General features: G+C 53.4%; 1 protein-coding gene across 8 annotated transcripts in view; it reads right to left on the bottom strand.

Annotated features, from left to right (window-relative positions):
- SMARCA4 (SWI/SNF related, matrix associated, actin dependent regulator of chromatin, subfamily a, member 4) overlaps window positions 1–13474 on the bottom strand; it is an 89799-nt gene that overhangs the window by 63440 nt on the left and 12885 nt on the right. For 7 of the 8 annotated variants that reach the window (XM_042978188.1, XM_042978190.1, XM_042978191.1 and 4 more), the window contains exons 2-8: window positions 8827–9076; window positions 6601–6733; window positions 5386–5790; window positions 4954–5052; window positions 3569–3827; window positions 1143–1269; window positions 448–621 (exon numbers count right to left, since the gene is read on the bottom strand). In XM_042978188.1, coding sequence (XP_042834122.1) covers window positions 448–621; window positions 1143–1269; window positions 3569–3827; window positions 4954–5052; window positions 5386–5790; window positions 6601–6733; window positions 8827–9048 — 1419 coding nt within the window. In that variant the 5' untranslated portion in view covers window positions 9049–9076. Of the gene's footprint in view, window positions 1–447; window positions 622–1142; window positions 1270–3568; window positions 3828–4953; window positions 5053–5385; window positions 5791–6600; window positions 6734–8826; window positions 9080–13474 lie in introns of all 8 variants that reach the window. The other variant, XM_042978189.1, reaches the window with a different exon arrangement.

Here is a 13474-nt window from a genome sequence, read left to right as displayed (position 1 = left end):
CGGCCCAGAAGCTCTGCCCGTCACCTCCCCATCCTCCCCTTCTCCCCACACTGGGATCCCTGCTGGTCAGAGAACACAGGGCACATTCCAGCCCCAGGGCCTTTGCATCTTCTCCTGGATCTGCAAAGTTGCTTGCCCACATGTCCCTGTGGCTACCCTCCCTCAGGTCTCCACTCAGATCCACACTGTGTAAACAGCCCCTCCGTCACCCTCCATCCACCCCTGCTTTGCGCCTCCTCATATTCCACCACCTCCCAACGTGGTATATGTGATTATGGCCCGTCCTCCCACTGCCATTTGGTTTTGTCCACGGACATACTCTCGGTGCCCAGAATACCGTTACGGCGAGCAGAAAAGACAAACAGGCAGCACGCTCAGACACAAACCAAACGAGACTCCACAGCGTGCAAGCTCAGCCGAGCCTCGCGCTGGGTGGGGCCCCCGCACCTGGTGCTTCTGCCGGCGCTTGCGCTCCTGCTCGATCTTCTGCTGCTTCTCCAGCTTCTCGGTGATGCGGGCCTCTCGCAGGGACTGACGCTTGCTGCGCTTGTAGGCCTTGGCATTGAGGGCCGTCTCCAGGGCGGTGTCCCTCCTCATGCACACCACCACCTCCTGTCGCAGCTTGAGGAAGACAAGACGCACACAACTCCGTCAGGTCCACGAGTAACTACACATCCCAAGCTAGACAGAACGCTACTCTGGATTTCCGGAAGGATCCTTGCTAAATGCCATCTGGAGGGGGCCCATGGGTAGCGCAAGCACAGGTCAGGAGACAACTGCTTTTGGACACCCAGCAGAAGGTTCTCTCACACCTTCAGAGGTCTCCAGCTTCGCCTATCGTCAATCCCACAGAAAATACTTCTTACGGGTCATTCAAAATTAAAGCACCCTCAGAAACAGGCCCATTTTTAAGTCTACTGTTTCAAAATGCGATGTGGTGTCTTAGGGAAGACGCACAACTACTCATCCCAAGAATGGCTACTGTCCCACCGCTGTACACGGCACGAGAGGAGAGATGCGCAGCCAGCTAATGAGGACGCAAGGACACTGCTGCTCTCAACGTCAAGGCGCATTTAATAACTGCCTGGCAAATAGGAGAAAAGGCCCTTTTCCTCAAGCAGCAGGCCTGCACCTGTGCCCACCTGCCTCTGGAAGTTCAGCAGCCTGAGGGCCTTGAGCTCAATGGTCGCTTTGGTTCGCAAATCCCCGGCCAGGGACCCGGGAAGGTTTTCAAGTTCCTGAATTCGGTGTGCGATTCGAGCCTGCAGCCTGGGATACAGAGACAGAAGAAAAGAGCAGTGATGAGAGATCTTGTCTATTCACGGGAGCTCCTCTGTTCCCTCTCTTTAAAGGTGGAGCTTCAGGAGAACCTACCTCTCAAGGAAGGCAGATCCCGGTGATGAGACAAGAAATAGCTCAATAAAGGATGCCAGCCACAGCGCACAACACATAAAGAAGACAGGCACAGAAACCAGAACCCGACAGGGCACACCTGCCTTCTGACATCCCAGCAGTGTGAGCGGCTTATGGAGGCAGACCAGCGTCTCTACCCCAGCCCTGGGTCTCTAATTCACCTAGGGAGAATGCGCAGAGCAACCCTACAGGCTTGGTCTTAAAGTTCAAATGCGATAATCCCCCTTCGCAGTGTTTCGCATATTTATTAAGCACCTACTGTGTGCCAGGGACTGACCCAGGTGTTAGACCTTAGCACTAAACAAGACTAACAGGGATATTTGTTATTCTCATAGAGCTCACAAGCTTATCAACAAGACAGGCCATAAAGCAGTTAAAAATGTTTACACTGATTCCAGAGAGTACCATGTACTCTGAGAAGGGAGCTGGAAGTGAGGGAGGTGGACAGGGCCACTTTGGGCAGGTGACCTCAGCAATTAGGCCTAAATTAGCCAAAGAATCAAGCCCAGCCTCTGTAAAGGCCCTGGAGCAGTAATGAGTCTAACTTACTCAACAGAAAGAGGAACAGGGAGAGTGGAATAGGCAAGGACAAAGCCTCGGGCAGGGACTAAAAACAAAAAGGCGCTTCCTGGATGGGCAATGGGACACTAATCGCAGATTTGAACCTGGGGAAGAGATCTAAAGAAGTCACTTAGAAGAGACTTCACACTGCCGTGTGGCAAACAGACTGCACCACTGAGGGTGTATAGGTGGGGCAGACCAGGTGGCTGCGTCCACAGTGTGAAGAAGGCCACCAGTTCCTGGGACGGAGGAGGAAAGCTGAGATGAAGACACGGAGGGTGAGGGAGGGCGAGCGATAGTCAAGGGGCTGCAGGGTCTGGCCCAATGAGCTGCTGCCAGGTGCGTGGAACAGAGACTGGAAGGAAACGGTGGAGGGAGGGACAGGAGGACATCCGGAAAGGCCACGTTTAAGCTGTCTAAATGCAGCTGGAGGGGAGGTGCCTGGGTACAGGGGTGGGAGCTCCGGAGCACATCACAGCTGGGGAGGCATTCTGGAGACTGTTACTGGGCAAAGATTTCCTGATACATCTGGGGATTACGGCGAACGAGGCCCAGCCCTCCCTCATGGAGCTTACATTCGTCAAGGGAGGCCAGCCCTGAATAAGTTATCAATGCAATGGAAAAAAGGGGGAGGGAGGTACAGGGTGCTCAGGAGGCAAATCTGAGGTGCCCCAGCAGTATGGGACAGAGTGATTCAGACCTGCTGTGTGCCTGGCACCGCAGCCAGCCCCTGGCACCCAGAAGGCCTTGGCAAAGCAGCCAACAACTAGTGATGTTTGGGAAGGGCCCATCACAAAGCTTGACCGGTTGCTTGTGGAGTGTTCATGAGCCGAACAACAGCAAGGAGAAACGGGCACTTCCATTCCCACACCTACTGGGACAGCCTCTGCAGAGGGCCATTTTGCAGACTCTCGGAAAATTTCCCTGCATGTGTCCCCCATACCCAAGCAATGGCCGTTTTATGGATTTATTCTGACACATGTGCATACAGTACTATTTTAACAAAAGATTGGGGGCGGGGATTCAAAACAACCTGACATCCCTTATTACAGCTGAATAAATTATGGTATAGCCCCCAGGTAGATACTATGCGTGCAAAAAAGGAAACCTCACTGGGGCACCTGGGAGGCTCAGTCGGCTAAGTGTCTGACCCTTGATTTTGGCTCAGGTCATGATCTCACAGTTCCTGAGTTCAAGCCCCACATCAAGCTCTGCAATGACAGTGTGGGGCCTGCTTGGGACTCTCTCTCCCTCTCTCTCTGCCACCCACCCCCCACAAAGCACACACTCACTCTCTCTCAAAATAAATAAACTTAAAAAGAGAGAAAGAAAGAAAAGCTCACTTTGTACAAACAGAGAATGATCTAAGCTATGCTCCCACGGAGGAACGGTGTGCACGCCATGGAGTACCTGGGACCACAGGGCTGCCCAGGCATTCACCAGATTTCTCTGGAAGGATATGTACTTATACAGAGAACCAGGCAGCTGGTGACAGCTCTCTGGTCACATACCTCACTGCTTTCAGAACAGTGAGCCAAACTGACACGCATCAGGGCCGCCCCGAGTGAGGGGCCCCAGGCAGCCGCTCCCTCACCTGTACTCCCGCTCCTGCAGGATCTCCACAGGGTCCAGGCCCCGAGGCTTCTGGATGGGGGTGATGCGGCTCTGCTTCTGGTGCAAGGGCACCATGGGGGCAGGCTGGGCAGGCTGCCCCGGCGACTGTGTCTGGGGCGGCATCACCGGGGAGGCGGCGGGCGGGACGGCAGGGGGCGCTGGTGAGGGGCGGCCCGTGGGCTGTGGGGGGATCAGCTTCTGAGGTGTGCTCGTGGGGGCAGCAGCATTCGCCATGGGTCCTGGGGGCGGTGGGGGAAAGAGGGGTCAAGCGGCGATGACAGAGCTTTGAATTCTGGCTTGATTCCAGGGGTAAATGAAGAGCCTGCCGGGCACTCCCTGCCCCGGTGACAAGCTCGTCCCTGTGGCTGACTAAGCCCGTGCAGGCTGCCACGCTGCTTCCTGTTCAGGGGTCTCACTCCCTCCTGCTTCCTCTAGATCTCAGCGTATGTGCCCCTTCCCGAAGGCACGCCTGCTCAAGCACCGCTCACAGGTTTGGTCTTGCCGCGTATGGCCTCCTAGGACCAGAGGTTCCCGGACTGTCATCCGGTGCCAAAGGAAGCCTACTGAGGCAATTAGCTCTTCAGTGCCCATCACTAAACCTCGTCCTTCGAGAGGATGAGGAATGAGTCGGTTTTGCCCATGCTTCATCCCAACAGATGTGCCTCTCCAATACTTAAGACCACGTTTTACACAAAACACAGAGACTGCGCACAGAAGAAATGGAACCCTGAGCCACCCTGTCACCCTGCCTGCCTCCCACAGCACTGGGGGATATTCTCAGGAGGCCAGGGGGTCACACGTGGCCTCCAGGCTCGGAGGCCCAAATTCTGAAGGCTGGTATTCATGGCTACAGCAATGCCGCCCCACAGCCTCGCTGCAGTCATACAATGGACTCGCTCATCAGTACCCTTCTCTTCTTGGTAAAGACAGCCCAGGATCACCACGACCCACAGGACAAGGTGGGGTGGGAATCATGCAGTGGAACCAAACTTAAACCTCTGGGAACGGACCAGGGACAGATAGACCCAAGAAGGCAGAGAGAAGCAAGGACTTGGGGCGCCTGGGTGGCTCAGTGATTTAAGTGTTTGACTTCAGCTCAGGTCATGACCTCCTGGTTTGTGAGTTTGAGCCCCACATGCTGTCAGCATGGAGCTGGCTTGGGATTCTCTCTTTCTCTCTCTCTCTCTGTCCCTCCCCCACTCATGCTCTCTCTCAAAATAAATAAATAAACTATAAAAATATATATATTTAAAACAAAGAAAACTAAAAGGCAAGGACTTGTTCTCAGTCCCCTCTCGGGTTCTGCATGGCGCAAGCTCGTGAAGAGCAGGGAACAGGCACGCCACCAAGACAGAGGAAACTTACCTTCAGGCCAAGGCTTGGGAGGCCCTCCGGGGGGCTGACCTGGCATCCCAGGGGGCACACCTGAGGGTCCTGGGGGGGGCATGTTGGGCCCTCCCATACCTGCACACGGGGAGAAACAAGAGAATAAAAGGCATCCTGTGTTTATGCCCGCATCCACCCGCACGGGCAGTCCTGGCTCCAGGGGACACAGCCAACAACAGCCCCTCAGTGTGGACGAGAGGTCGGGGTGGGGGGAGGAGAGCGGAGAGGCGGCGGGAGGAACTTGCATCGCGCTGGCAGCCCCGCTTGCCCGAGCGCCGAGTGCTGACGCCGCGCTGTCTCTGGGGGGACGCACGCGGGCAGCACGGCCCAGGTCGGCTGACACCGGTGTCCATCCCGGTCGGTTCGCTCAGTCCCCTCCCTACCCCGAGCGCTGTGGACGGTGGGTCTTACCGTGAGGCCGGCTGTAATTTGGAGGTGCTGGTCCTGGACCTGGCCCGGGGCCGGGGCCGGGGCCGGGGCCGGGTCCCGTTGCGGACACAGAGGGTGGAGGTAGCGTTGGCATCTGCTGCTGCATCCCGGGCATCGGCCGCTTCCCCTGCACCGCCATCTGCAGGTGGTCGGGGAGGGGCTGGCCCCTGGCCAGCATCTTGTAGGCCATGATCTGGGCTCTGAGCTGATGCAGCTGGTTCTGGTTAAACGGAGTCGGGCCCCGGTTCTGCTGTCCCAAAGCCTGGGGATCGGCGCCGTCCAGCGGGGCCCCTCCTGGCCCAGAGGACATCTGTGGGCCTGAGGATGGGCCGCTGGCTGGAACCGGACTGGAGGCGTGCTCGGAGCCACCCAGAGGGGAGGGGTAACCTGTGGGGCCACGTGGATCCAAGTGGTCACTCGGCAACACACATTCTAGGACGTCTAAGGCAAAGACGGCAACCTTTTGGCTGCGCTGACACCAGCTCCTATCTCGAGACGGGGGTGGCCAAGGGACTCTACTCCTGTGATTCAAATGACAAGTGCCCAGAGAGAGGACACGCGCTGGCAGCCTGACCAGCGGCCGGCACAACTGGTTTGGTGTTGGCTCAGCTTTCAGCAAGTCGCCAAGGGTCAATGCTGGGATGTTACACAGATCCAGGCCTCCCTCAGGCCCGCCCCCTGCCCCTCAGCTAGGACAGAATGCTCCTCTGACCCCCATGTAGAGCCCCTGGGCGCAATGAGCTTCCCACCGATAAGAGGAAATCACATACTCCATCAATTCTCAAGCTGCCCTGTTCAGAAAAACCACCTGGAAGGCTTGTTAAAGCAGAGCCCCACCCCCACCCCAAGATTCTGTCGCAGAAGCTAAAGTGGAGCCCGGGAAGGTGTATCCTTAATATGCTCCTGGGTAGCTTGGGAGCTGCCAGCCCGAGGCGCCCACTCTGCTCAGCCCCCATCTAACCTCCAGTGCTTCACATGTATCCACCCCTTTGGCGTCCCCACTCCCGGGGCTGCTCAAAGACAGACTGGCCTGAGACGGGCACCAGCCAAGCCCAACCCCAAGCCCAACAGTCTCCCAAGGGCTGAACTGTCCCAGGTCTACCCTGTTTGTGCCTACGGGAGACCCAACTAGAAAAATGACCTCAGGGCACCCAGGGGGACAACACATACAAGGAAAGAAGAGTAATCAAACGGTACCTTGGGAGTGCTGGTCCATGGGGCTTGGCGGGGGCCCCATCCCTGCGTGGGCCCCCGACCGCATCCCCATTCCCTTCATCTGGTTGTAGCGGGGATCATCCGACATGCCCTTCTCGTGCATGGACTCCATTGGCTGTAAGAGGGGACGATGAAAAGGCAAGATCAGCGAGAGGGAACAGGAAGAGGCAGGAGGCAAAGGGCCACCCGAGAGAAGTTCAGTGCCACTGAAAATGTCCACCCAAGGTCGCCATGGTATATACTGAATCGCCAACGTGACCAAGCAGCTTAGGTCCAAGCTACGGTCCTGATACCTACACTAAGTGCCAAGTAGATGCATGAAGCAATGTCACACAGCGATGGCTGACCACTTAGGCGGCTAGAGGTCTGGAGGCGAAGGGACAGATGGATCAGGACGCCAGGAGACAGTTTCAGATGGCCAAAATCCCATGAGGAAAGGACATGAGCTCCTGGTGAGGAGCTGTTTATGACTGGGACACCAAGCTCCCCATTAATTGTCACAAGGAGACCTGGTGACAAGTCTTTGGATCAGGAACCCTCTTCCTTGGGAGACTGTAAGTCAGAGGGACAAAGAGAAATTTCTGCCTATAAGTATGGTTACACTACACTAGGTGTCCTCGCTGATCTGAGATCAGCCTCCAGCCTACTAGTTGGGAGGAAAGCTGTCTGTGGCATGGTTCCATCCCTCCTGAGAGGCACATCGGTCCTCTGTGGAGCGATGATGCCCATTTTCCCTCAGCACTAAGTACTTCCCCTATTGCAATAGCTGGTGAAGGGGACATCTTCCGGGACCCTTCCAGGACACTGCTAGGCCCTGACTGGCCCAAATATCCCGGTCTCTGGGAACAGTCTAATGGGTGGCCCAGCTGACTACAACCCAGTGTGTGCCATGAGAGAAGGAAGATGGGAGGAAGAGAGGGTGCTTGGCTGGGACCACGAGGAGCAGCTTCATACGCAGGAAGAGGGTGCAGCCCTCGGGAAGCGAACTTCTCCGCAGACGAGGAGTGTCCCGCTACCCCTGGGCCCTGGCTCCTAACACTGTGCAGGACAAATGGTAGGTGTGGGGTGTGTGCCAGTGATAAGAGAAAAAAAAAAACAAAATGGGCAGAGAGGGAAAGAGGAGGCTGTGCTGGAGAAGCCAGACTAAATCAGTGAGGGGAGGGAGGGGGCTGGTTCACCAACAGCTTCCCAGGAAGTGACAAGAAAGATACTGTTGCCAGAAATGTGTGGGAGGGGCACCTGGGTGGCTCAGTAGGTTGAGCGTCCGACTTTGGCTCAGTCATGATCTTGGGGTTCATGAGTTCAAGCCCCATGTCGGGCTCTAAGCTGACATCTCAGAGCCTGGAATTGCTTCGGATTCTATGTCTCCCTCTCTCCCTGCCCCTCCCCTGCTCACACTGTCTCTTCCTCTCAAAATAAATAAACATTAAAAAAAAAATAAAAATAAAAAACGTGTAGGAGATGGGGAAGGCAGGGAGGACCCAGAGGGACAAGATGGCTCTGCCATGGACACAGTGAGGGACCATTTCTCTGAGAGCCTACTTCCTCATCTGTAAAATGGGCACAATAACCACCTACACCTAATGGGTGGGGCAGCGGTGGGGGGGGGGGAGATTAAGTGGAATGGGGTACAAACACATGGATGGCCCTGGTAGGAAGGCTATGGGGGTCAACACAGAACCCTGACCTCCAGGCCACACACTCTGCATATTCCGCGAGGGTCTCCTGTGGTTTCTGAGACTTGAACACATCACCTTTTCCTTTAGATGCTAATACATATAAGAGGATGTTTCCTCGCTTCCCCAACCACCACCCAGGAACACAGGGAGAAAGAAAAACTATTTGTGTTGGGAGGCTTTTTTTACACCCCATTGGCAAAAAAGTCCCTGATCAGTTCAAGTAAGTCGTTATGACAGTGAGTGGCGCCCAAGTGCAGGATCGAGTAGGGACAAGGGGCACCCACTGCTCTGCTTCATAAGTTACACAGGTGAGTGCGGGAAACCAAGTGACACAGCTACTTTTTAAGGAGCTGGGCACTTTTTATTCATTAACGAAAGACAACCCTGGAGCAGTGTTAGCGCGTTTCCCACGTGGAATGCTGGGCGTGGGAGACACACGGTGGGAAGGCTGCGGGCTGGCAGCAGAAGCCAGGATGCACGGCTGATCACGCAGACCCAGCCAATCGGGCAGTGGGCCCGGGCTCCCTACCTTGTGCATCTGATGCATGTTGTCCTGAGGGTACCCTCCAGGCCCCTGGGTCGGGATGGGGTGTCCTGCTGAGGGAGGCCCCGGACTGGGCCCCATCATGCTGTGTGCAGAGCCCGGCGAGGGGCCTGGGCTAGGGCCCAACATGGCTCCAGGGGAGGGGCCCGGGCCCGGGGAAGGGCCTGGCCGAGGAGTTCCGCCCAGCGGTGGGTCTGGAGTGGACATCTTCACAGGAGCTGCAGACAGTGGTCTCCTGCTAGAAAGAAGTCTTGGTCAGTCTGGGGTCGTAGCCACCACCAGGGAGAGTCAGAGCTGGCAAGGGAGGGCCACACGTAGTATCGTAAGCAGCACCAATCTGACAGGGAGCTGTCACCTTTGACGGGCAACCCCCACCACCCGGACCTTTCTCCTCCCTTCTTCTCAGAGGAGATAATACATCGGGCATACAAAATCAGATCACAGTCTCCCCCGAGGAATGGGACTCCGGAGGTGGAGGTATACAGCCACTGCCCCACCTGGGGATTCACTTCCCTTGCTGTTATTCTGATCACAGCAAAGAGAACATCTCAGGGTGGTGCCGATACACCCTTCACGCCTAACACCTGCCATCTTCCGATTTGACAAAAAGGGAGAGCAAGACTAAGACTCAAAGCCTCTGTTGGCGACAGTATCCACCTGGGCCTTGGGACACTCAACAAAACCAAATATTCATGGCAAGTGATGCCGGTTTCCCATTTAAGGCGGTGAGACCAAGTCCCTTTTAAATTAAATGAATACAAGTTTAACATGTAGGTTCATTTAAACTATTACACAAATAAAGGCGCTCTGATAGCTCAGATACTTCCACAGTGATATTCACGTGTCTAAAGTCCATCGAAAGTTTCCATAATCTGAAAATTGATGCTCAGAACTACGACCCAGAGCCACGACGAGATCCAAACACATGCTAAGGGGGAAAAAAAAATCTAATGATGGTGGTAAGGTGATTAATTATGCTTGCTAAGACAGGGCCACGAGCTGGTAAATTTCATCCGGTTTTCAACAGTAAGGGTTCTAGGTTCAGGTAACCCTTCATCTGTTGTATAGTTACATATAGCCTTAAATACAATTCTCTTCAATTTAAGAACTTCTTTCATGATGATAGAGGAATACATCTTCAGAGCTGAAAGGTAGAAAACACAAGATCACAAGAACTTAAAATCTCCCAGCACCACACCAGACACGCAGAGGTGAAGTGCTTACCAGCCCTGCAGAGAGCAACGAGCAACCAAGCCCTCCTTATCCGAGCCAGGCAGGGTGACGGGGGTGGGGGTGGGAAGAAGGGGCTGGGGGTTTCCTCAGAGACGTGGGCCACCACCAGAGCCGTAAGGATGGAGCTGAGTCGGCCAGGGCAGACAGCTGCCCTCATGTGGCTGCCGGGACTCCCACCACACTTCACTGCCTCCCTTCTAGACTGTTCCACACGCAGGCGCACACATCCTCAACAGTATTACTCAGCACATGCTAGGCACGCTTCTCTTCATAGAATTCTACCCAGGACCACCTTTAACATGTAATAGTCTTCAAAAGGATTTCTAGTGGATTTCTGCTGTGTTCTCTCATTCTGCCACATACTGAGTTATTTAAAAGCCCCTCTCTTGTTGGCATGTCTCAAATGTGGGCTTTGTTTCTGTAGACTTTTCTGGTGTTGGGAGTGACTCTCTTTGTCCCGAAACTTTACTGGGCTCTTCTGGTTCTAAGGATAAGTTTTGTTAAGAAGTCTAAGAACATTTTTAATTCTCTTGATTAAAACAAAGTAAAGTTTTCATTTGAAAGATGGGCATATTTTCCTGGGTAATCGATCAAAAGCCAAAACGTCTTTGTCCCAGTTTCATGGCTAAATAATCAGAGCAGAGAGAATCAGAAACTTTGGCAGGGCATGGACCAGTGACCAGCGCACCAGCCTGACTAGGAACAGACCCAATTGCTCAAGAAAGTGCTCACAATCCCTTCCTCACAAATCCAAAATCCCGTAAGCCCAGAGACGGGGAGAATCAAACTTTTAAAAAATAGAGACAAATGTGGAGCGCCTGGGTGGCTCAGTCAGTTAAGAATCTGACTTCGGCTCAGGTCATGATCTCAAGGTTAGTGAGTTCGAGCCTCACGTTGGGCACTGTGCTGACAGCTCAGAGCCTGGAGCCTGCTTCGGATTCTGTCTCCGTCTCTCTCTGCACCTGGCCTGCTCACGCTCTGTTCTGTCTCACAAAAATGAATAAACGTTAAGAAAAAAAAAAATTTTTTTTTTTTTTAAATAGAGACAAATTCATTTAGAAGCAAAATCAGACCTGATTCAGACATGTGTGAACAGTCCTACCTTCTGCTACAGAACTAGGATCCTGTTACCTCCAGACGCCGCTCCAGGCTCTGCCACGTGGCTGACCTGTATCCCAATCGTTTTCTAAAATGCTGATTCTCAAGTCTGAAACCTCCAGCCCAGGGTTTGTCTAGGGCAAGACGCACCTGCAGTCATACTTCACAGGTGGACACCTGAGTGACATGAACATAGCCACGGCCGGGGTCAAGGAAGATGGCTCCTCAGGGCACCCCTCTGGACCCTTTGCGCCCACAGGGCCTCTCAGGCCCAGAGAGACTGCAGCGAGGTGACAAGAGAGACAGCGGCCCCGAAAATACTCAAAGGAGTCCCGTGGCATCTGGGAGCTCACGGATGCTTTCTCAACTGAAGGTCTCTATTCTTTTTTTTTTTTTTTTTTGTTTATTTATTTTTGAGACAGAGAGAGACAGAGCATGAACAGGGGAGGAGCAGAGAGAGAGAGGGAGACACAGAATCCGAAGCAGGCTCCAGGCTCTGAGCTGTCAGCACAGAGCCCGATGCGGGGCTCAAACTCATGGACCATGAGATCGTGACCTGAGCTGAAGTCAGACGCTTAACCGACTGAGCCACCCAGGGGTCCCTGAAGGTCTCTATTCTAAGTCAAGCCAACTGAAACCAACAGCAAAATAAAATCTAGGGAACGTCATCTAGGGATGATGTCATCTGCTTACCTAAAGGCAGATGTGCCAAAGAGCAAACACTGGGGAGTGTCTTTGGAATGATGGTTCTTCTAAAAGTAGTTGATACTTAGTGTCAGACCTTCTTCCCATCAAAATGCAGCGTACCTCTAGACATTAATTACCTCCACCCTCAGAAGCACTAACTTCATCAGCAGACACATGAAGTTTGCTGAAGACGCTGGAGGACATCAGATAATAATTTTGTGCCAAAATATGGCAACATCTACCTTTGAGAAGTACAGGGTTTCAGAAGAAACTTTTTTTTAAATGTATCTGTTTTTTTAAGTTTCCGTCTTTGAGAGAGAGAGAGAGAGAGAGAGAGAGAGAGAGAAAGCACAAGCGAGGGAGGGTCAGAGAGAGAAGGAGGAGAGAGCGAGAATCCTAAGCAGGCTCCCCACCAAGAGTGCAGAGCCTGATGTGGGACCAATCCCACGAACCATGAGATCATGACCTAAGTCAAAGTTGGACACTCAACTGACCAAGCCACCCAGGTGCCCCTGTATTTTTTCATTCCTAAAAAAAAATTTTTTTAGGGACACATGGGTGGCTCAGTCGGTTAAGCGTCCGACTTCAGCGCAAGTCATGAACTCGCCGTTTGTGAGTTCAAGCCCCGCATCGTGCTGTGCTGACAGCTCAGAGCCTGGAGCCTGCTTTGGATTCTGTCTCCCTCTCTCTCTGTTCCTCCCCCGTTCGCACTCTGTCTCTCAAAATTAAATACAGATTAAAAAAAATTTTTTTTTATTTTTTAGTTTTTAAGTTTGTCTATTTATTTGTGGGGGGAGAGGCAGAGAGACAATCCCAAGCAGGCTCCGCGCTGTCAGCACAGAGCCCAATGCGGGACTCAAACCCACAAACCGTTAAGATTATAACCTGAGCCGAAATCAAGAGTCAGACGCTTCACCAACTGAGAAACCCAGGAGCCCCCACAACGGGCTTTTAAAAATGTCATTTGCGGGGCGCCTGGGTGGTTCAGTCAACCGGTTAAGTGTCCAACTTCAGCTCAGGTCACGATCTCACGGTTACGGTTTGTGAGTCTGAGCTCCACGTCGGCTCTGTGCTGACAGCTTGGAGCCTGGAGCCTGCTTCAGATTCTGTGTCTCCCCCTCTCTCTCTGCCCCTCCCCTGCTCATACTCTCTCTTTCTCAAAAACAAATAAAACATTAAAAAAATAAAATAGGGCACCTGGGTGGCTCATTCGGTTAAGAGTCTGAGTCTTTTATTCGGCTCAGGTCATGCAGTCATGGTTTGTGAGATCAATTTCCGAGTCCAGCTCTGTCCTGACGGCGTGGAGCCTGTCTGGGATTCTCCCTTTTCTCTGCCTGTCTCCCACATGTGTGTACGCATGCACGCGCTCTCTCTCAAAATAAATGATCCTTAATAAATAAATAAAGTAATAAAAATAATACAAATGGCATTTGCTTCAGAAGCTGTCACCTCTGAAGCGTCAGGCTGCGATGAGGCAGGTAAGTGCACGGAGTCACCGGCAGCCAACTCATTTCTGGACTGAAAGCTCAGACACACGTGGGGAGTGACAGTAAAAGGAACCCAAAAAGTACAGACACAATGCAAAACCTTCCTGAGTAGCACAGTGGGGTGGGCC

Source organism: Panthera tigris, chromosome A2 (assembly GCF_018350195.1).
Source record: "Panthera tigris isolate Pti1 chromosome A2, P.tigris_Pti1_mat1.1, whole genome shotgun sequence".
Lineage (NCBI taxonomy): Eukaryota > Metazoa > Chordata > Mammalia > Carnivora > Felidae > Panthera > Panthera tigris.
The sequence above is the reverse complement of the archived record's forward strand: the minus strand, read 5'-3'. Positions and strand labels throughout refer to the sequence as shown.